Source organism: Staurois parvus, unplaced genomic scaffold (genome assembly GCF_062004578.1).
Source record: "Staurois parvus isolate SC_StPar_1 unplaced genomic scaffold, SC_StPar_1.0 ptg000155l, whole genome shotgun sequence".
NCBI classification, from domain to species: Eukaryota; Metazoa; Chordata; class Amphibia; order Anura; family Ranidae; genus Staurois; species Staurois parvus.
The window spans coordinates 5,029,859-5,054,835 of record NW_028317951.1 but is presented as its reverse complement, the minus strand read 5'-3'; the positions used below and the strand labels follow the sequence as shown (position 1 = coordinate 5,054,835).

The 24,977-nt window shown below is 40.1% G+C and overlaps 1 protein-coding gene across 3 annotated transcripts in view; it reads left to right on the top strand.

Annotated features, from left to right (window-relative positions):
- Positions 1–24,977, top strand: part of IFT80 (intraflagellar transport 80) — a 201,043-nt gene that overhangs the window by 42,275 nt on the left and 133,791 nt on the right. For all 3 annotated transcript variants that reach the window (XM_089675439.1, XM_089675441.1, XM_089675442.1), the window contains 4 exons: positions 80–148; positions 659–768; positions 3,343–3,432; positions 4,792–4,929. In XM_089675439.1, coding sequence (XP_089531565.1) covers positions 80–148; positions 659–768; positions 3,343–3,432; positions 4,792–4,929 — 407 coding nt within the window. The remainder of the gene's footprint in view (positions 1–79; positions 149–658; positions 769–3,342; positions 3,433–4,791; positions 4,930–24,977) is intronic.

Sequence of the window (24,977 nt, the reverse complement as noted above, 5' to 3'; positions counted from 1 at the left end):
CAATGTGCCTTGTTCCTGTACCTACTAAGCAACTAGATGCATGAAAGTTAGTAACCAAAAATTGTGTACATTTCTGCAGTTGGTGAAGATGGACATGTAAAGATTTGGTCGCGAAGTGGAATGCTGAGATCTACATTGGCACAGAATGGTAAGTGGTTGAATTTCACATACTGTACATATTAGTGCATGCTTGTGCACCTAGACACTTGTGTTAAATGGCAAGTAAAAAATTATTGTTTTGGAAACAGAATATAAACTATTATTAAAGGTCTGTTTTATTGCATGAGACTTTACTGCCAGTTGCCAGAGTGTTCTGATAGGAAAAGCTCCAACGCTTCCATATAGTATCTGAGCTTGTTGCTACTTCCAGCCTCCAACACGTTTCTGTTTGGCCTAAATGTAATGGACTGCATCACTGGCAGGGAAAGGCTTTGCCTGCCAGAACAGCTGAGGTTTTGCCACAAAAGCAGAGTATTAGTATCTAATGCAGATATAGATGCCAGCAGCTTGTACCTATATCAATTTTTATTTTATTTATTTTTTTATTACAGCTGTAGCTCTTTTTATAATTTGCAATGATGGTCAGTTTTTTTAGAACTGCATAGATTGTAATTATATGCATAGTATACATTTTCTGAATTGTATCACACTTTTATAGGTTTACCAATATACTCGATTGCCTGGGGCCCAGATTCGGAGAAAGTTCTCTACCCTATAGGAAAACAGCTTATCATTAAGCCACTGCAGCCAAATTCCAAGATTTTACAGGTACCAGATAACATCAGTTTCTTAAATAACTTACAGAAGAATAATAGAACAGAATATAGAAATTGTAACCATATTAATCCCTTCGGGACAAAATGAAAGAACAATATTGATTGATTGTGAATTTCAGATAAACATCTTGCCTAGCATAGTGGTCACCGGTTACCTCTGATACCATATAAGGAGGATGGGCAGATCTGACATTTTTTCATATTTCCAACCATCTGTCAAACTCCCCAGCACTGCACAGATAACTGGACACTGGTAACACAATAAAAAAAAAAAAAAGAATAAAGTAACTTTAAATCAAATAGTCAATAGTTTTGATTTACTTTAAAAGTGTGATACACTAAAACAAATCTCAAAAAAGTAAAAATTATATTTATTACCATCTCTGAAGTTTACCATTTAGTGCATCCATGAAGGGAAAACGTTCAGTATAGCGAATTTTATAAATGGTACAGAAAGCAGAGTGTAATTCTTACAGGTTTTCCCAAAGGTATATGGCACAGGTCTGCTGTAGAGAACATTTTTTATACCATACCTTAGTTCCTTAATATATCCAGGTAAATAAAACAAGTGTGCAAATTTAATTTCTAGCATCTATTACTTTCTTTTGTCATCATTTTGAGAGCTGATATTAAAATAGCATAGCAAATAAGCAAATAGCAAATAACGGTCCTGTAGTTCAGATTTCATGATGTCTTGATAAAACTTGTACATATGGAATTTTAGAGATGTAAATGCTATCTATGTCATCCTGCAATTGTGCAGACTCCCTTAGGTATTCCACAATTTGCTGACAGGGATCAGTGGGGTAGATTTTTTTTTTTACTCTTGTTATACAAAGAATTTATTGGGTTTTTTAAAAGGTATGACAGCGAACAAAACACTGCATACAAATTTGACAAGAAGAAATTAAAGGGGTATAACAGAGGGAAGTACAGGATAACAATCCATCTGGACCCAAGGACAATGCACCATAAGACCATACTGGGGTGAAAGAGATTGATAAGCAGACCAATCCAAGGAAGGCCCAATATTGAAGGTCATCCAGTAACTTGTACCTAAAAAGTCTTGCCATGAGACGAAATAAAAAGACAAGAAGAGTGCCGACACCCGGGTGAGGAGCATAGCACCAGGGGAAAAGAAAAGCAAGAGGAGAAACAGCTGCCTATGGTCTACGATGGCCCGGGAAGGGGGGTGAGGGGATGAAGGAAAGAGTTCTCATGGAATTTATTCCATTGCACTACCCTGAATACACTGTGCAAGTAGTCATATAGAAAGCAAGGAACAGTTCAGGCCTATTCATTCATTAAAGACTATATCCATGGGTCCCAAATCTTCAGGTGCTTAGCATGTAAGGATAGATAAGAATTTCTCATGAACCATGGTTCCCATAAGATGCTGTTTCCCCTAAGCAAAGTTAAGGAATGGTTGGCACCGTGCCCTGGCAAATGTTTGCCAAGCCAGGAAGACAAACCCCACTAGCTTGCTCTGGGTCTTGGGAAAGAATGGGATAGGCTTATGCAACAGTTTTCCAGGGGCATTAAAGAAACTTACAAGTCTGATCTAATCATTGAGTATACCTGAGTCCAAAACTGCAAAGCTTTCAGACAGGACCACCAGGTATGAAGAAGGGTGTCAGGTTCAGCGGGAGAATAACTTATAGGCATTTTCTTGAGCAACAATGTTCTGAGAACACTTAGAGGAGTCAAGCCAAATTTTGGTTCCAGCCAGACTGGTCCAGGGTTTTGCCTAGGTCGGCCTCATGCTTTGCAGCTTAAGGAAGTATACAAGGCCCTATAGTGTCTGTCAGTGAGCCATAAAGGTCAGACACTAATCCTTTCAGGGAGGGGTCTTTGCGGTACCTGTTCTCAAGTGGGGTGAGCTGTTTTGGGGAATCCGATTGGAACGTAATAAGGGAATAAACTTGATAGCGTATCTGAGTGTAGCGAAAGACCTTGGTGAATGGATTTTCCAGTGTTCTCGTAAGTCATCAAAGGACTTTATGCCATCCAGGTTCAAAAGCTCATATATGTATTTGGTTAGTGGGGTAGATTTTTATACTGAAATTATATTATGGGAGCCATAAACAAGCAATTATTTTAAATACAGCATTTAAAGTGACCATTGCAGTAAAGTGCAAGGTCCACTTACATTGTCTGGGCCGCCTTTATTTCAGTTGGCGTTTTTACTTGCCTCCATCCTCATATTTTGCCTGTGGCAGCTAGGCAAGGATGATATCACATTCCTTCTGGCTAGATAAAGGGGAATACAGAGCAGCTGAAATCTTGCAAGAAGTTGCTCTTGCAGTGGATTGGAGTGTCTTCTCACAAGATTTAGCCTGCTGTGCTTTACCCAGGAATTTTTTTTAGAAAGAAGATTAAGATACATTTTGAATTTACTAACAGCAAGTGATTTATAAAGGAGGAGGGGTCCTGGTGATCAAACAGACCTCGCACTTTGCTGCAAGGTCTGCTTTAAATTAACAATGCTTTTCCTTGGACCTTCACACAATTGATTTCACATTTTACCTGCACTTTTCTCTTAGCATTTTTCCTTTCTGTGTTGCAGTGGAAAGCCCATGATGGTGTCATTTTAAAGGTTGACTGGAATCCTATCAATGACCTAATTTTATCAGCTGGGGAAGATTGTAAATATAAGGTAATACACAATGTCAACTATCAGATTGCACAGATTGTTTAACTTTCCTTAACATAACTGAAAGCTATATTTGGTGTAACTAGCGAAAGCCAAAAGCAAGTCTGTACTATTTAGACCTAGAGCTAAGATGTACTGAAAATTGAGCACAGCATATTTGGCATCAGAAAGCAATTGTGCAACAATTGAATAATAGGTAGAGCTAAACAGATCCAAGTGCATGACTGCTGTATGGAGGAGACCTCATGACAGAGATGTGTGTCTTAGGCAAACCATAGATTCTGTGATTTTTCTTTCCGGCAACCATGAGAAGCTATTGTGTTCTCTCGGTGGGGAAGGGCGGCATTGCGAGCCATCTCTGCAAGGAGAACTCAATGATTATTGCTAGCGGCTATAGCCACTAACAATAGTGCATGCAAGAAATCCGACATGCTGCTTGTACTGGTTGTCGATCGACTTGTGTATCAGCCTCCCCCTAGATGGATCGAATCTCAGCTGGTCACTGATGAATTGGCTGAAATTCAAACCATCTATGGCCGGCTTTACTATGTTTTATTATTTGCTTGGACGAATTGTGCAATGCATGCATTAGGGTATCGCCATTGGATGAGTGAGTTTACAATTATCTGGCTGTCCCCTTGGTGTGTTTTTGCTGTTGACAAAATAATAATCCTGCTTCCATAGATCAAAAAATTATTGTTGGATGAACAATGATTAGCATATCTTTTGTACCAAGGTGTACTTACCTCTAGAGCCACACTATAAACATTTTGCTACCGTGGCATTGTTGCAGGCAATCTCCTTGCCACTTTGTTCCTTTGCTCAACTTGCCCATCTGTGAAAAGACTTAATGTTGTAAAACTAGTTTCTCACAGTATGACTTTGTGAGTACAGTAAAATACAAATACCAGATTGACCTCTCTGAGATTGCTGGTTGTCCAGCATTACCTTCCTCTCAGAGAAGAAGCAAGCATTCTCTGTGCCACAGAGTAGAGGCTACTTATCACCTGCCTCAGCTGAGTAATAGCAGACACTCTCACAGCTGCCAAATTACAAAAGGGCTGTCAGTATTTAAAATAATATGAAAGACTTCGTTAACTAAGTTTCCCCTCCTTCAACAGCTTGCAAAATATCTGTTTTCAGCCCTGAGGCAGCAGATACAAGAACTTTTGTGATGTTTCCAACCCCATAATGAGTCTACAGTTTACTCTGACAGGGAGAGAGTATATGTGAATAACAAGATACACAGCTATTCTTGAAGTGTAAGGGTTTACTGTAGAGCATCAGATTATTACAAGTTATATTTTATATCTGTCTCTATTTAATCCCAAAACACATTTGTCTTTTTTTCATACTTTTCAGGTTTGGGATAGTTATGGACGTCTCTTGTACAGCTCGCCATCCCATGAGTACCCAATTACATCTGTTTCCTGGGCTCCTGATGGAGATCTGTTTGCTGTGGGCTCCTTCCATACGCTTCGACTGTGTGACAAAACTGGAGTAAGTAAGCCTTCTAAAAATATGCTGGATACTTAATGGAAAGGAGCCTGTGTCTACTTCCTTCATGGATGGTGTCTGGTTCCTGTGGAGTTGTCACCTATACTTGAATGCAAAGGATATCTTAAGTTGAAAACCAAGTGTCAGTGTTAGTACTATCTTAGACCACAGTAGCATATCATTTCTACAATCATTTTATTGTGGAGATTTAACAGGCAGACACTCCACGCTATCAGCATACACTCAGGGACCCAGTGGGTGACAGTGAACACCCCTTTGGTTGTTTCACTCTGTCTGTGGTGGCAGTGGTCTCACAACCATACCTCTACAGCTGGTTCATGTGTTTTCCTGGGGGAGTTTTCTTGCTTTAAAATGCAGCCATTTTTCTCAGCGTGCCTGGCGCTTATCAGATGGGTAATCTCTCTACACCTGCAGTTGAGTCATTTTAATGAGGACCTTATTTCAACTTTATGCAAAGTTAAGCTTGATGCACGTAAAGACTGCTCCTTCTGAGATTCTTTAAGATCCCAGTCAAAGCCATCTTTGTTGGGGTCTATCTTTTATTTCATTCTCGGGTGCTCATTCCTCCTCTTGTCTCTTAACGGAGGTATTTGTACTATATACAAGACTCTCAGGGTTTTAAAATGTCCTCAGCCATCTTCCCCAGCTGAACCAAACCAAGAATCTTTGGCTGTCGAATAAATCCACTGCTGCATGAAAGTTGCCCACCACCAGTTCCATTAGAGGTGGGGGGGACACCTGATTTTTTCTTTTTCCTTCGAAAGCTCAATAAGCTGACCCAAAGAAGCTGGGGATAATATCCAAAGGTTTCACAATAGATTTCACCTTTTGCTATTCTAGTTCACGTCTTCCCATGTTTCACCAACATTGGACGGATCTCTTTTTAGCCAATAAGAGATGGTTGTCCCAGTGCGTTAACATTTCTGCTTCTGCTCCTCAACCAGGAGGATTCAAGCCTATTTACAATTCTGAAACCTAAAAGACATTCATCCCATCTTGAACTTTAAAAGCTCTCAACCCCTACATATGCCCTCCAAAGTTTAGGATAAATGCTATTCGATCACCAGCAATTTCTTTACTTTGCAATGTTAGGCACAACCTATATCCATTTGTGGCCTTTCAGCCTTGTCTCAGCCCCAAGAGTGTTTACAAAGGTCTTTGCACCAGTTCTGGCTCTTTTTTGTCTTAGAGGTATTCCACTTTTCAGATGCTTGGAAGATCTGTTGCTGTGCAAGCAGACCTCCCTAACCTTGAATTTCATTGTACCGATTACAGTGCGGACTTCATATGACTGCTAATAGATCTTGAAGATTGAGAATTTATCTCTGATTCAGTCACACCACTTGGAATACTTGAGCCTTCATCTGGACACTCTTCAGGCCAAGGTGTTCCTGCCCCAGGAGAAGTTGACAAATCTGCAGTCAGGTTTGACAGCTTCAATTCCAATATTGGGGACATATCCACTCTATCTCTGGACAAGATCTGATTGTATTGTCGAACTAACATTTTTCTGTTATTGTTGCTTGGCATTGTTGGTTGGTAGGTATTTTCTTTCCCTGCATTTGAAGTTTTGTCAGGACAGACACCTGTCTTCTGGGTTGCAGCTGAGTTCTAGATCAGCTATCTGTTCAGGAAAAATGAAAGATTTCTATCAACACCCCAGAGTTACAAGCAATTCATCTGTCATTACTTTACTGGATCACCAGTCACTGATCAGTTGAGGCATTTCAGTCATCAGGGGGGTACCAGGAGTGTTGCAGCAGTGTCCTTTCCTGGAGGTAGTTTCATATTCCAACAACCCCTGCGGTGCACATTCCCAGGAACTTGCAGGCAGACTCTCAGCAGACAATGTCTGCACCAGAGGGAATGGCCTCTCCATCTGGAGGTGTTCTGGGACATATATCTGCAGTGGTGTGCACCAGATGTGGACTTGGGGAATGTCAGAAGCGGGCTTTCTAATATCTCGATTCATCAAAAAGTTGGACAGGTTTGTTTTCAGGACAAGGTAACCGTTGGAGAGAACAGGTACTCTGGTAGCACAATAGGATCAGCATACATTATTGTAGGCAAATTCAGAACTGAAATTTTATCTCCTCTATATTGAAGCATCAAGGTGAAAAGAATACCAGTCATTTTCATATATATAACTTGCAAAACAGCAGCAGGAACAGTGCCACAGAACCACTCAGTACAGATCTCCCCAGAATGCTTGTACCATCCCTCCAGTACATGATGATGTTACTGTGTCTAGCTCCAAACTCTGCGTCTCATCGTTAGTTGACTTCCTCAGAAACAGCCCTGTTTCTGCCTGATTTCATTGTAAGTTGAATGTTGTGCCCCAAAACCTGTGACCAGAGTGAATCTAAGCATTGTTTTACCAGTGTTAGAGGATCTTCAGCCTGTTAAAATTAAAAGTCAGTAGCTACATTATTTGTAGCTGCTGACTTTCAATAAAAGGACAGTTACCTGTCCAAGGATCCAGCACTGCCCATACCCGGACCAGCTCTGCATCAGACTTCGGGTCCCCAGCGCTGGCATGTTTAGTGTGGGAAACCAGCTGTGACTGCTTGTGGATTCACAGGTGGTTTCCTACTTCCCACACATGAGCTGCACTGTGCTGGTTGGAGAGGGGAGCAGACTTCTTGTGGAATCACCAAGGCAATCCGTCCGGAAGTTGGGAGCAGGTACTTATCAAAACTAGGTACTGTCCCTCCTCCTCCCAAAAAAATGCCTGAAAGTGTTAGAGGAGGGGGGAGGAGGAGAGAGGAGATCTCTGGTGCTACATAAAGCTGCCATCTGCCTGTTAATTACTTGTTGATGCTTTTCATTTGATTGAAGACTGAAAATAGTATCTTTTTCAGAGCACTTTGGGATAAAGTAATCAAATGGTCTTTTGTGCACTGTCTTGACAGTTGTTATAACATGTTGCACATTTACACAGTTTTAATAATTAATTTTTTTTATTAGCAGTATTTTTGCACACTGTGGTTTCTGAATTGCGCTGAGTGCTGTTTTATAAGTTATAAATATTTAATTCTATTTTCACAATTGCTAGGTTGAACATGTTTTTTTTTTTTATCTCACAGCATGGGTTGGAGTTTTAATTTATTAAACCTCTAGACTGGCCTTGGAGAGAGTGATATGTCCATCTTGTTCATCTGTTAGCCAGTGTTCCATGGTCTCTATCAGGTTGGTCCGACTTGTTAACCCAAGGACCTATATTCCACCCTGATTTTTTTGTCGCTGGTTTTGATGGCCAGTCTGTAATCACGACCATGCTGACAGCTCTTAAATCTTCTTTTGAAAGGATTTATCATTGCACTGGTGAGAGTCCCAGGGGTTCCCCCTTGTGTATTTCAGGTGGGCTGTGCTCTTTCTTTCCTGAAGTTGAGGGTAGAAAAATTCTCGGTACTTAGTGCCATTAAAGGTCAGGTATCTGCACTTTCCATTCCTTTCAACATTTTGTTGCTATTCATTCAGTGATTCTTTCTTTTATACAAGGGGTTGCACTGACTGCTCCCCCTTTTAGACCTCCATTTCAGCTGTGGTATTTAAATCTAGAAAAGTTTGTTTTGAGATTGATAAACTCCTTTATCACCCAAAGTGGTATTTGCTTTTAACCTTAATGTACATATTGCGTTGTCTCTTCTGTATCTGGCATGGGTTCACCCCAGGGAGATTTCTCTGCTTTTCCTGGATGTGGTGAGGGCTATTGGGGTTTACCTTTCTGTCACTGCTTCTTTTGGCCAGACTTATTTTCCTTGTTTTTCTTTCCAGAAAGTCCTAAAAGAGATTCTCTGGCTTACAGATCCATTGTCCTTTTGGATTTAACAGGTTTGTGTGTGGGTTTATGAGTCACAAGATGAAGTGCCTCTTTTTCCTTTTTAATGCTTACTCTACTAGGGCAGTGAGAGTTCCTTAGGCTTTTGATCATCAGGGCTTGGTGTTGCAAATTTGTAAAGATGCAACCTGGTCTTCTGCACCATGCTTTTCTCTAAGTTTTACAAGGCCGACGTGTCTGATTCTTTAGATGCAATTTTTTTGGTTGAAAGTTTCTTCAAGTTGCTGTTTAATGCCTTTCTTTTCCCACTTTTTTTGGGGGGGCTTTTTTGTGTTGTTAGTGTCCTCACTTTTTTGTTTGGACCGCTTTTGAAAGGTCCCTAGGTTGCTTATTATTATTGAACTGTGTCTTTTAATGGAAGATAGTGAAAATAGGATTTTTGTACCCACTGTACTGTGTTGACACATACAAGCAGGTTATTATTGTTTAGGCTGTCCACAAACTCATGTACAGTAGCAAAGAGCCTGTTGTATGCGTTGCTTTGGTATGATTTTGTAAATACAATTAAAAGAGAGAGAGAGAGAGAGAGAGAGAGAGAGATATTACTGTAATGAAGAGGGGCAGGGGCACCCTAAAGTTTTCTTTTTAAAGGAAACTGAATCTGCAGTGGAGAGTAGCCACTAGAGGGAGCTCTGTATTTCAGTGCAGTGCCAGTGTCATAACTTTTCAGGTTAGACATTGACCACAGAGAGTGCATTGTTTTTATTGTGTGTCGGGATACCCTTTGGCTTACATTGTGAGATTATACAGTAAAGCATGCTCACTGTGTAGCACTGCAGAGCAGGAAGCAGAGCCTACATATGTAGTGTGTGATTATGACTGCTCCATATGCACATATAGACACAATGTATACTGACATGATTGGCATCAACTTAAGAGAAACAGCCATTTTATAGTTACAATAGTTCGTATTATATTCTAAAAGAATACTCCACTTTGATTCTAACTCTGCTATATCTCTTGTCCTTTGTAAAGATCATCCTACATTCTCTGTTGTGACCACAGACCCTTTTCTGCAGAGCCAGTGTTAATGACATATTAAATTGCCTTGGTAACTTTTTGGTATTTTACAAGGGTGACAAATACCTCATCCTGTAATTTTTTTTTTATTTCATGTGTTTGGGTGGCCATCGAGCCAACTTGCTAGCTGCCATTAGAAATATTTGGATCTGATGTACAGGAGGCGTTCATGTCAAACTGGGACTTTAGAGTTTATATAATAGAACAAATTTAAATGAGTGGAAACTGCATTTATTTTTGAACATACTTCCCTGCTACATTTTATACACTTATGCCAGCGTTTTAAACTAATCAAGAATATATTCGAGACTAAATGGACTTTATAGGCCCTTAAACACCATTTTTGTATAACATTTCCATACTTTTTATTAACACGTCACATAGATATAAAGATTAACAGTGATTTCTAAAATATGATACCCGTTAAGTACCACAGTTAACAACATCAAATTGCAGCTCAAAATTGAGATCCTACCGCTCCTAGATGACCATATACCTTTATTGGTACCAAATGTGGATCATTGATGAAAATTATGATCTTGTAAAGAATGGAACACAAGTGTATTGTCATAGTATGGAGCTAGTACAACCTCAGCTGAATATTGGCTCTACATGTTTCGTGACAGTCACTTCTTCAGGAACTATGAAAAGGGTGCTTCTATAATAGAACAGAACTTAATTGTTGGTCTGTATATAATAGTACATGCATTCCATCACAACATATAATAAAATATAAATTGGACAGATATTTACTTACAATCATTGCCATAAAACCATATATATTTGGTAATTAATCACCGGAGGGACAATCCGCGTCAGGATGGGTGTCCAGGCATGGGGGCACATCAAGGGGACAAGGACGACATCATGTGCAGAACGTGACTGTCTGTCTGTTGAGAACGGAACCAGTTTATAGACTAGTAATATGAATTAGTAATACAAACTGACATAGTATTATTTAGCTCAATGTCTATTAAGCCAAGGATATGTGGGCCTTTGTCTATTGTGTATTCTAGGTATTTTCAAATGGTAGAACCTAAATCAAAACTTTCTAAAAGCAAGGTGGGACATATATTCACTAGGTAATATGGTTCAAAAATGATATGTGTGTTGATTAGTTGACCTTCACTCTATACTCCTATAGGAACCATGTCTTTCTTAGAGGTGGCTTTAGAAATAATTAAATAGTTAAATGAGTACAAATACCTTGAAAAATATATAGATCTGGTTATCATAAGTGCAGATTCCACTTAGTGTGGATATCCAAAATATCTGGTCTTCAATGATGTAGTCCAACTCAGTCAATTGATGCTGACCATCCAATTCCAGCCAGACACAGTGGGCACTGGTAAGGCCTACAGGCCCATATTTTCTTCGCCTCCTGGCGTGGGTAGCACTGTGAGGAGCAACAACAAATAGTCAATCTCCTTAGCTAATAACATGTCGGCCCCTATAAACCGTAGGATATTGGCCCCCAAATAAAAGAAGGGAGAAAAAAGGGATGTTAGTCAAAGCTGTTATAGCCTTTTCCATTACCTGAAATCCTAACAGAACACTATATCTTCCTGTGATGGTCAAACCACAAGAGTAACTGCGGGGTTCCCCCCTTGGTCAATGATACAGACCAGATAATCCCAACCACACACAATGGACACTGGTAAGGTCTGCAGGCCTGTCCTCCCTTCGCCTCCCTGCACGGGTAGCACTGTAAAAGGCAAAAAAGACAAAAACCACATAATCAATCTCCTTCTCTTGTAAAATGGTCGGCCCCTATCAGCAATAGGATTTGGCCCCCAAAAGAAGGAATGAAGAGAAATACTGGTTATATAGCCTTATCCATTAGATTGGAATCCTAACGACACACGGCGATCCTCCTATGGTGATATCAAACTACTCTCAAATTTGTGATAGAGGCCTAAATGTATACTGACCGGAGTCAGAATTTTGCCATTGCTGGAGTAATATATATGATCCTTGCTTCTTTGTTTAAACTGGCGAATCGTTTTCCCAACATAAAACACCCCACATATCATAAGATAAATGACCCCCTGGGTGTCACAATTAGCATGGAAAGGTGAGGTAAATGATTCCCCATTAGGTAACTCAAAACGCTTGCCACATTGTATCCAAGGACAAAGTGAACATTGGCCACATTGGAAAATACCTCTCAGAGACCCCGGGAGTGGTATGTGGATTGTATAAGCTACATGGGATTTTATCTCCTATGGATGGAGTTTTCCTAAAGACTATCTCTGGTTGTTTTTTTTACATATTTGGTCAATATAGGGTCCTCAAGGAGTAAATTCCAGTGTTGCTGGAGGAGTGAATGCAATTGTAAGTGCTGGGCTGAGTATTTTGTAATAAACTTAACTGTTGAGGAGTGAGATTGGATAGGTTGAGTCTTAAACAGTAAAGAAGTACATGTTTTGCCCAGGGCAAGAAGGCGCTCCCGCAATTGTTTAGCCTGCCATTTGAAATCCTCCAAATGTGTGCAATTCCGTCTTAACCGAATGTACTGTGCATAAGATATACTCTGAACTAGAGTTTAAGGGTGGGCACTAGTGGCATGTAGAATAGTGTTTCCTGCCGTGGCCTTCCAATAAAGCTTAGTACCCAAGTTGCTATCAGCATTCTTAGATATTGCTACATCAAAAAATCCATATGATAATTCATGGTAAAGTGGAAATTGTAGTTGTTAAAATTTAATTTCTCCATGAATTCCTGAAGTAACTGGACTGACCCCGTCCAAATCATCAAAATATTGTCAATGTATCTTAGCAAGCACACCACATGGCCAAGATACATGACAAATGACTCGTCTGAGAATATTTCTCACTCCCACCACCCCAGGTACAAATTGGCCTAGGCAGGGACACAGCATGTGCCCATGGCCACGCCCTGCACCTTGAGGTAGTGGGACTCCAGAAATGTAAACCAGTTGTATGTAAGTATAAAATGCAAAAGTTGCAAAGTGAATTCATTAAATGGCCAATGTGTTTTATCCTGTTCCATTAAAAATGTTCGTACCACTCTACCCTGTTCGTGAGGAATTCTAGAGTATAGGGCTTCCACATCAATGGTGACTAATAATGCGTCTGGAGGAATGGTAACGTCCTCTATTTGTCTAAGCAAGTCCATGGTGTCACGAACATAGGAAGGGAGTCTGATGACATGAGGCATTAGAAAAAAAATTGACTATCCTACTAGTGGTCTCCGTAATAGACCCTATCCCATATACAATGGGTGACCCGGAGGTGATGTTAAACTTTTATGTATTTTTAGGAATGGAATAAAATGTGGCTTCTCAAGGATGTTGGATATTTAAATACAATAGTCATGTTTCTTGATTTATTATGCTTTCCATATAGGCTGAGGCAATAAGTTGTTAGAATTCATTATTAAACCTGATTACCACATTGGGGGATATAAGTCTATACCATTGTTGGTTCTGAAGAATATCATAGCACATTGTTTCATACTGTGTATTAGTCATTAGGACTATATTCCCTCCCTTATCAGCTGGTTTAATAATTGTATTGGGGCGATTTTGAAGTCGAATGAACACCTGTCTTAATGTAGGACTGAAATTAGACTCAGAATGAGTTATCCTCATGCACTTGACCTCACTTATTACCGTCGAAAAGAAGGCCCACAAATTAGGATTGCTTGTTAAATTTAACTAATGTCTGGAAAGCTTCGGCATAGAAAGATTTGTCAGTACCTGAACCATCCTAGGACAGCTTGCTTCACTTCATCATCAGTGCTGAAATGCTGACCACATAAAGATTAGTCTCTTGTGCAATTTCACAACAGGTTATACATTGATTATCCAGGTTCAGGTGTTCCACACGTTGAATGTTCACAGGAATGACTGCTGTGGGCTGGGAACCAGCACGGCCGGGATCATCACTGATGGACATACGGCCATCTTTGAAACTTTTCTACCATTCAAATGTCTTACTGTTGCTGAGCATCTTATCACTGCACTGTGCTTGAAGTCTTCTGTAGCTATCAGTGGGTTTTACGCCTTCCTTCACAAGAAACTTCATCACCACACGCTGTTCCATGCATGCACTAACACTGTTGTCTGCCATCTTGATTAACGGTCCCTGGACTGGCTCTGCCTATCAGTAATAGGATATACGTGCCACTTACTACTGCGTGTAGTACCGCCACACTAGCATCCCTATTTATACCTGTAAAATTAAAAGTCCCATTTTGACTTGAACACCCCTCGTGTTAGGAGACCAGTCCCTGTGTCCTTCCCCCACCCACTAGCACTGGCTTCCTGCTTCACAGTTCCCTATCTTCCCTCTCCATTGAGGACGCTGCTTGTAGGTTTTTAGCCAAACTGAGCTTACAATTTAAAATAGCTTTAGTCAGAAAATTAGGTCCTGCTAGATCTCTTCATGCAGGCCCCCTTTTGCAGGTACAGCTATGTAAAACATTTAAAAATGAATGCTTATACTGTTTAAAATCTAGTAATACAGCCTGCTCTGCACATGCTCAGTTGCTCTCTATTTTGTGGCACTATTTTTTTGGCAGTGTGCCGAAAATGTAGAGGTAGATCTGCTGATAGCCTAAAGGTTTACTGCTGCTCAGGGCTCTGGGGTTAAGCAAAATGGCAAAATTAAGCAAAATGGCAGCCTCCAGCAAGAAGAAACAGGAACAATGCTGGAGGCCATTTACATATAGCACACACTAATTTTGGTAGCATATTTGTTAATGTGAAATATATGTTCCTTGCTAAAGAATATGATAAAAAAAATAAAGTTCTTTTGCTTTAATAGAGTGGTCTGTAGCTTTCGGTCAGTAAGGTTCCCTGCAGAGCGTGGCCAGATCATACCTGCACTATTAACCAACCTTTGAAGTCTGAACATCTTTAGAGACACATTTTGCGATATTAGGAAATAGGAAAATAAGAGTGTGGTCACATAGTGTGCAAACCATAAAAACATTGGTGGAAACCTCTGTGATTTAAAAAAAATAAAAAAAAACATCCCCATATAAAAAAGTTGATTTTTTTTTGTTAGACCTTAATAAACAAGAGAAATCAGTCAGAGAGATGAATGGGGACAGAAAAGAAAAATATTAGTGAATATTTCATCATGTTTACCTTCATATGTTTCAGAAATAAACATAGCATAGAGTAACACTTTAATGCAAGTATGAATTGTAAAATATTTAACCAACCCAATAATGTCAGCTCATGGCACCTCTTTGCCTGAATGACCATTCTACTGTCAGTGGAAGCACCACATGTGCCCTGAATGCCCAGTTATTTAAATTTAGAACAGAACGTACAAGCAGGCAGCCAGAATATCATGCTTTGTGCTGACGGCATGAATTAGACAAGTACAAAACTCTTCAAGTTTGGTCTTTCATTGTTTTATCAGATCCTCCTAGTAGTCAAAGGTCTGCTGCAGTACATGTCTGTTTTGTAACTAAATGCATTTTGTTTAGGATATACTAAAAGTCTATTATATCAAAATTGGAAAAAACAACCACATACTGCAGTTAACTTATGACAGTTTTCACCCCTTGCAGTAACTGCAGAGGTTCAAAACAGCAAAGTCACAGATGTTTCACTGATGTTCAGAGCAACATATTTGACTTAGAATAACCTGGGAGGGATCAGTTTTACATTCAACCAGCTGTGGTTGAGCCACATTTTGGTTTGGTTAGTCTAAATGTCACATTTGTTAACCTGACCAAAATCAGAGAACAGTAATGAAGCTGTAAAAAAAAAAAAAAAAAAAAAAATCATAAAATATAAACAGGTAAATATGTCATCACCGCTATCAATGTACAACTGGTTTAGTTTAGCTGCTTTTAGTTGATGTTGCATGGTTTTTAAAAACAGACTCTTTTTTTATATTTTATTAAAAACAAAGTATATTTATTTTACTTTAACTTTTATTTATTTTTTTTCTTATCTTTACAATAAAACATTAACTTTACAAAAATGTAATTCATACGGTGCTGGTACATAATGCCGTGTTTCCGCATATAGGAAAATAAATTTTGGTGCAAGTAAGAGATGTAAGAGAGTAAAGAGATGAGGTGCTCTTTTGAACCTTTCTTTAAATCTAAATAACACTTGGTGACCACTATAACCGAGAAATAAAGGGAAACATTTTGGAGTTGTCATAAAAACAAAAGGCAAGGAGACATCTTCCAATAGGGACAAACGGTCTGGTGACACTGATCTAAGACAGAAAATTCCTTTCACTTCTGGTTGAGAGGAAGTCCTACGAAATTTCCCCAGCAGGACACAGACAGCAAAAATAACATGATAGAAGTTTTAACTCTTCCTTACACTGCCTCAAAAAAGTTTGGGCTATACAAACACTTTCAAAATTATATTAAACCCAAAAGCAAATATTTATTATAATGCAGCTTACCAATTCTTAGGTGTGATGGCTGCATTCATTTTCTCTTTCTTAGGCTTTCTTTCCTTTATTTTCAGTTGGTGATCTGGCCATTAAAGCCTAGTACACACGGTGAGAAAATCAGACAAATACCGCTTTCGGAGCAATCATCCTATAATCTGATCTTTAGCATACAGCTTTTGAGAGCCAATCGCAACAGTTCGTGCGAAATTATCCAAAGGAACAATCACAAAAAATTTTCTTGCATGATAACCAGTACAGTATTTCTTTAATCAGTACAGTATTCGTCCATAAAAAATCAAGTGACTAAGACTATGCATACTTAGAAACGAAAGAATACATTACAGGACATTGTATTCTGTCTTAAGAATTTTAGTAACTTATGCCTTTTTTGATATGAGACTAGTATGGAAAAAAAGGACTATATATACTCACAATGTGTACGTCGCTTAAGTCTTTTGTTTTTAAACAGAACAAGCTCTCCTACAGCTCTAAAAGTTTAAGAGTGTTGAACTTTTTATCTCTGACAGGGGTGCCTACAACGATCAGCTTTTATTGTAATATGTAAAACCTTTATTCCAAAAGGAAAAAACTGCTCTAACTACTTACAAGTGTGAGCTGGAGTTTGGCCTCTATATGTTAATTTATCTAAATCTGCTAGTCCATCCAACACCTCCCCACCCCCAAGGACTGACAATGCTGCTGTTTGCTGTGCTCCTGTTTCTCCTTCAGTGACTTTGTAATGGGGGGCATGCTAATATAGGAGGTGTGTTACTTTACTTTCCAGACTGCCAGGTGAAAACAGAGGGGGGAAAAACATAAAAAGAGAAAACCAATGCAGGCACCACATCTTATGATTGGTAATCGGCAATATATTACATTTTTAGTTTTGGATTTAATACCGCTTTAAGTATTACTTGTAAAACATCAGTTAGGCCTCATTCACACCATACATGCATAAAAACTGATGGAAACTGACACACAGATTTAAATTGCAGAGACATCAGTTTACATCAGTTTTCATGCAAGCTGCAGTGAATTTTATACACATTGCAGATTCCTGCGCAGAAATAATCTGTACAGGATACTAGTGTTGTGTGAACAGGGCACATAGAGAACAATAGTTTTTTGTGCCCTTGCAGAATGCGTGCCGAAAAACTGACATCTCTACACTGTGATGTGAATGACACCTTACAGAGTCAACCTCAAAAACATTTTTTTTTTTTTTTGATGTCAATATCCACTCATAGCTGAAATATCACATTTGGCAGCACTTTGCTTTTGATATTAGTTTATTGATATTTCATTACCAATGTCATATTCAGTTCTGTGTATTCATAATGAAGCAAGAAGTAGAAATTCTATCAAACTGAATAATGCACTTCCATGGTTCATATCACTAAAATCCCAATTTTTATGTAGCTGTCACTGAAAATTAGGATTGCAAAAAAAGTTATTTGAAAGTTTTTTTTATTTTACATATATTAGAATTTCAGCAAAGACTTATCTCCTGTATTACTGGCATCCTACATGTAAATGCTGACTTTGAATTGCATTTACTATTTTAGCAGTAGCAATCAGTGAGATATATGCTGTAGTAAGTGAAGCTGAGAATACATACAAGCTACACACTTAATGTGCCTGTAAGCACAGGGCCTGGACGCTGGCTAAGCCGCCGGATTTCACCTTTATTGAAGCAGCCTGCCACATGGCAGCTTGAGTGTGGAGCTCACAGCGTAGCAACCGTCAGGCTCACCTTTGTTAAGAAGCAGCTGGGGACTGAGCTGAAGAACAGTGAAGCAACAGATGACCTCAGCCACAGCGAGTTGTGGATACAATTAGGACTATCCCTGAGGATGTGACCTTGCCACATCTGTGTCACATCCCCAAATAGACACCAGATTTGTATGTTCACATAAGCCAGCACCATTGGCCATTGCGGCTCTCCCTTACGGGACACTTTTCTCTTGTTTGGACGAGCAAATGGAGCTTTTTTTTTTTTTTTCTAAATTTACATAGACACGCTTCTGCATCAGTTTGCCAGAGTCCCTAGACATTGGTTGTAACTGCCACCTGATATCTATTATTATTACAGAAAGAGACTTCTGTATGGAAACAAAAATGTATATCAAGATTTATATACTTTTAATTTTAAAAGATTCCAGTCTGGTTTATGAGTGCGCTGCAGATTATCTTCATGACAAGCGACTGTAAAACTCTTAATGGCTCCCAATTGTTCCAAGGTATAATATTTATAGTACAGTCTAATTTCTTTAGGATATCTTGCCTGATGCATTGTGGTTACATTGCTGAAGGCTGCCCAGAAAGTATGAAAGACAAAAGTGGTTTTGTCTTCTAAATGATTTTTTCATTTCTAGTTTTTCAGCTCAGCAGTCAGTACAATTTGCTAAGAAAACGGATAGCCCGAAAGATGCTTATGTCTTTGCCAGTTTTGTCCTCGCCCTGACAGTCTGGGTGATTAATGTTGTTGCCAAGGGAAGGTGGTGCACAGCAAGCAATATTCCACATAGCACATCTCTTTTAGGAAGTGTTCTACTCCCTCTACTGGACACCTAGTCCAAATGAAGAGAATCACAGGTGGAAAACATTGTTTTCTGTTGAAATTTCAACCCCCAAGTATTGAGGGCAGATACTGTAGACAACACTGTAAGTATCTGCATCCTGCAGTCTTTTGATAATGCACTACTTTTTTTTCCTTTTTGACCACCATGTTTTATCGCTAAAACTTCTAACTTTTTTTCTTTTTTAGCTCTATCTTTAGATGTCTTTTAGATGCATTTCACAGCCCAACTGAACATATCTCAATTCAAAAATATGTTTTTTAAAGAAAGTGCAAACATATACCATAAATCTTTTTCATGTGTTGTCTGCAAATTTTGAGTGTTTGTTTTAGGGCCGGTTCAAACTATTGAAATGCAGTCCAGATGCGTTTCAGATGTGTTTTTTGGTGCGGTTTTGACACGTTACAGTGCGTTTATTATGCATTCAAGTTCATTTTTTTCTCTCTCTTTCTTCAATTTAAATAAGGACATGTATATTTTGGAGCGTTCCAATGCGTTTTACCACGTTCCAGTACAGTTGTGTGCAAAAAAAGCAGCATGTTCTACTTGTTTTTTTTTCTTCTGCAACTGGAACTGCAAGCACTGATGAGAACAATGACATTGACAACCATATAACCTACTTTCTGTGCATTTTGGGTGCAGAAAAAAAGCAACTGAAATGCATGTAGTGTGAAATGGCCCTTAAGGTATATGTAAACCTTCACGTTGTAAAACAACTCATACACTTTAAAACATAAATGAAATGTAGAATATTTGTTTAGACATTATAATACCTAAAACATTATAAATATTTCCCCCCCTTTTTTATAAGTATTCCCCTACCCTCTGTTCTCAGCTGCATAGAGAGGTGGGGTGGAGAAACCGCAGAACACTGATCTTCCCAGTGACTGTGCAGGTAAGGGGGGACATGTCAGCACAAGTCTGATCATTGAAGGAGAGCAGACTGAGATCCCAGCAGAGCTAGAGAACTGATCACACTGGGATGGATGTGCTCTCATGCCTAGTGTGGTCAGTTTTTAATAGAAGGACTGGCAGGAACACATGGGATCTCCTTCAGTGACTTTCATTCACATAAATGATACAATTGGAAAAATTACCCAGTTGTTCAGTTTTAATGTTGCATTTACCACCAGTTCACAGTACGGAAGCGATAACACTGCAGAACTGAAAACAGACTTTATCTGCTGGGTGAAGTGTGTTGCACATTCGCAGTTCTTGTTCTCTTTCCCATCATATAGCTTTGAGGAAGTATCTCCCTGTTGTTTCTCCTGCTTTGTAAAGAGCTACAGTGACTTTAATCAGCTACCATTAATCAATCCTTATTTTCTACAGTTGTCTAGGTTTCATGAATGCCTGAGGCCTTGCCTCGTACCCTGAGCACTATGTTGCCTTACACACAAGTTTGTTCTAACCACAGGAGGGGGTTCTGCTGTACCAGGTGCCCCCAGCTCACACTGTGCTAATGATTTTGATGCTGCTTGTAGCCTACTGATGTGGTTCAAATTTACAGCCTTAAATACTGTTGCCCTCAGCTCCTAGAGTCTATCCCATCTTTGTCATTGGATGTGGCCAGTTTCTCTGTCCTCTTGGCTGAGTTTTTATTTTTAAAGTCATGTAAGGCTTTAAAGAGATTTGTACAGTCCTGCAGTGGAGTGCCAGCTTTCATCTTACATTCTATGCATAGATTTTACAGGAGCTTGAGCTTCAGCACCAGTCCTCCTCCCAACTGCTTCGATCACCTGGGTAGAGCGCAGTGAGTTGACTATGCTAGAGTTTTTGTCCCTAATCACCCAGTTTGCTGACTCTGACCACAGAGGCAACAAACACACTCCTGTGCTTTCTCCCACATGTTCTTTATCTGATCAACCTACAGCCTTGGCAGCCTCTAAGCCATCATCCGCTGACACTCTGATTTGTGGTCTGTTGCTTCTACCAATGCTATTTCCAGTCTTGGGTCCTTTGGTGGCCCCTAAGATTGCAGAAAGTTTTTCAGTGTACTCACTGTTCCAAGTCTTTCTTTATTGAAATTAGAAACACCCTGACAAGATGTTTGCTCCTCTCCAAACACTTATTAGCCTTGTACCAATTTGAAGAGGACTTGGAGGACCTCCACTGTGAATCCTCCTTCATGAAGGCTACAAATAACACAGAAAAGGCTATGATCAGTATACAGTATTGAATGTTATGTACATGGTATAGGATATCAAGCATAGAGATATAGAGTACACAATTAGAAAGTCAGGTGCAGACAAGACATATGTGAATATAGCTATAAAATATAAAAGTTAAATATACAGGTGTACACACACATAACACAAAACTGTCGCTCCCAGCGCTCAGAGTACCACCACTGCTAAATGAAGCTAGAAATGGATGTCCATTGGTTGCACCAGAAATGCCTAGCTGGTGCAGCCCTCCTCAGATGGGGGAATCCCGTAGCAACTACAAAAAAAGAAAAACACGATGGCGCAAACACCTAGTGCATTATCAGTGATTTATTGTAGAGAATCCAATGAAAGCCAAATGGATACTCACAGAAATAGAGGAAGAAATAACATTATAAACACAAGATGCCACAGTGAGTGTAAAACCGCATAGGTCATGCAACCCTGCCAATTTGGCAAACTGACTCCTTTCAGGGACACACCCCCTTGCTCAGAGCTAAGCTTAGGAAGGGGGTGTGTACACCCGGAGAGTCTCCATGACATGTGCCTTTCCTCCTCTAAAACCTCTTCCATCAGCTGCTTAGCAGGTTTGAGATAAAAGGCATTCTGGTTATTCTTGCTGCTCTGAATTGGCCCAGGTGGATGTAGTATGCCGACCTGGCAAGACGTCTCATGGACCTTTTCATGGGCTCTACCAGATCATCTGGACTTAAGGACCAATCCTGCTTAACAGTCGTGAGAGACAGGGGCATCTTATCCTTCAAGGAACCTTTTCTGGTTTGCATAAGGACAACGTGGTGTTGAGGCCTGGGACTTCTTTCCTACCAACCGAAGATCGTTTGTCTTTCACCTCAACTGTGACAGCGTTTCTGCATCCCTTCACGGTCCTCTATGACACCTGTATAGCTAAGCCCTGTGGGTGGGGTAAAATGTGTCAGAGGGGCATGGCTTGGGAGGAGCCAGGCTGACGATGCATTTTGCTTTTTAGCACTTGGACTCTGTTTCCGGTGTGCGACATATCATCGGTTGTTTTTGGAGCTGGGATGACTTCTTTGGTTGGCAAGACCTGTCAGCTGTGTAAGACACTGGGACACTTTGCAGTGGCGCTCCATGCTTTCCAATATACAGTGAGGAACAGAAGTATTTGAACACCCTGTGATTTTGCAAGTTCTCCCACTTAGAAATCATGGAGGGGTCTGAAATTCACATTGTAGGTGCATTCCCACTCTGAGAGACAGAATTTAAAAAAAAATTCAGGAAACCACATTGTGTAATTTTTAAAGAATTTATTTGTCTTGCACTGCTGAACATAAGTATTTGAACACCTAAGAAACAGCAAGAGTTCTGGCTCTCAAAGACCTGATACTGTGCCTTTTAAAAAGTCCACCTCTACTCCACTCAATCTAATTTAGTAGCAACTGTCTGAGCTCTTTAAAGACACCTGTCCACCCCACAGTCACTCAGATGCCAACTACTACCATGGGCAGGACCAAAGAGCTGTCAAAAGACTTCAGAGACAAAATTGTGGACCTCTACAAGGCTGGAAAGGGCTACGGGCAACTGCCAAGCAGCTTGGTGAAAATAGATCAACTGTTGGAGCAATTGTTAGAAAATGGAAGAGGCTAAAGACGACTGTCAGTCTCCCTCGGACTGTGGCTCCATACAAGATCTCATCACTGATGATAAGAAAGGTGAGGAATCAGCCCAGAACTACAAGGGAGGAGCTGGTCAATGACATGAAGAGAGCTGGGACCACAGTTTCAAAGGTCACTGTCGGTAGAACACTACGCCGTCATGGTTTCAAATCATGCATTGCACAGAAGGTTCCCCTGCTCAAGTCATCACATGTCCAGGCCCGTCTGAAGTTTGCCAATGACCATCTGGATGATCCAGAGGAGGCATGGGAGAAAGTCATGTGGTCAGATGAGACCAAAGTAGAACTTTTTGGTCTAAACTTCACTTGTCGTGTTTGGAGGAAAAAGAAGGATGAGTTGCATCCCAAGAACACCATCCCTACTGTGAAGCATGCACTGTATTAAGGAGAGGATGAATGGGGCCATTTATTGTGAGATTTTGAGCAACAACCTCCTTCCCTCAGTCGGAGCATTGAAGATGGGTCATGGCTGGGTCTTCCAACATGACAATGACCCGAAGCACACAGCCAGGATAACCAGAGAGTGGCTCCGTAAGAAGCATATCAAGGTTCAGCAGTGGCCTAGCCAGTCTCCAGACCTAAATCCAATAGAACATCTTTGGAGGGAGCTGAAACTCCGTGTTGCTCAGCGACAGCCCCGAAATCTGACAGATCTAGAGGAGATCTGTGTGGAGGAGTGGGCCAAAATCCCTGTTGCAGTGTGTGCAAACCTGGTCAAGAACTACTGGAAACGTTTGACCTCTGTAATTGCAAACAAAGGCTTTTGTACCAAATATTAACACTGATTTTCTCAGTTGTTCAAATACTTATGTTCAGCAGTGCAAGACAAATAAATTCTTTAAAAATCATACAATGTGATCTCCTGTGTGTTTTTTTTTTTTTTTTTTTGTTTTTTGTTTTTTTTTTTAAATTCTATCTCTCAGAGTGGGATTGCAGCTACAATGTGAATTTCAGACCCCTCCATGATTTCTAAGTGGGAGATCTTGCAAAATCGCACGGTGTTCAAATACTTCTGTTCCTCACTGTAGGTCATGTACGTTTTGGTGGTAGCTATAAACAGGGTATTAGTGATGCGTAGCTCCACGGGAAATATTTTATATATTAAGGCTCCCTATGGAGTGACCTACACAAGCAGGATGTAGTAGCAATCAGTTAAGTATAATCACACAATGCTCATGTGGGAATTATCACCACAAGATGCTACTTACTTCCGTAGATTACTCCATGGAAAAACATTTGGTTAACCCTGAATTACTACTCTAGGCCAATTAAGTGACTGTCAGCAAGTGGTTCAATCTGTTAGCAAGAGATAAAAGTTGCCTATCGATCATTGGGTGTGTGCACACTTGACAGTACCGAAGCAATACATAATTCAAATAATATCAAAGCTACATTTTCCTTACAATGCAGCAGCATGCTTTTATGGTAATTAACCAGTTCCCGACCGCGCTACAGCCAAAAGACGGCTACAACGCGGTCGGCTAGTTCTTGGAGGGCGTCCATGGACGTCTTCCCAGAACCACGCACCATCTGTGATTGCTGTGTTCTTCAGACACAGCTGATTACATGACCAAGGAATGGGCCAATTACAACCGCTTTTACCATGTGACCAGTTGTGTTTAATCACAGCTGATCACCGGGTAAAAAGGAAATGCTGGTAGCAGTCCTCTCCTCACGCTGACAGCGCGTGAGGAGATCAGAATCGGTAAGCAGCATTTTGCAGGGGCACATCTACACTGATCATCAGGGCACTGATCATCATTGTCCTGGTGATCAGTGTAGTCCCATCAGTGCTGCCAATAGTGTCATCTGTGCTGGCAATCAGTGCCACCTAACAGTGCCTATCAGTGCTGGCCATCAATGAAGGAGAAAAGGTACTTATTTACAAAACTTTATAACAGAAAAACTTTTTTTTTTCTTTTAATTTTTGGCCTTTTTTAGTTTGTTTAGCAAAAAATAAAAACCCCAGTGGTGATCAAATACCACCAAAAGAAAGCTGTTTTGTCTAAAAAAAAAAAAAAAAAAAAAAAAAAAGATAAAATTTTAGTTTGGGTACAGTGTGTTAAATTTGAAAGTTTAGTTTTGCTTTCGATGTTGATTACTGATTTTCATATTTGATTTGAGTAAGGCTAGGTTCATACTAGCCCACTTTGGTTGCATTGCATCAGTTTTCGCACCCGCAACCACATCGCACTGTTCTCGCAAGATGCGTGGGGATGCCATTCATTCTGAATGGTACCCCCATACATCTCAGCCCACAGCGTGACTGTGGGTGCAGGATCCACAGGGAAACCACGTGGTCAAAAAGACCATGCAGTTTCTCTGGGTCCACGATTTTTAAAAAGGTGCATGCACCTTTTATGTGTGGGACACACG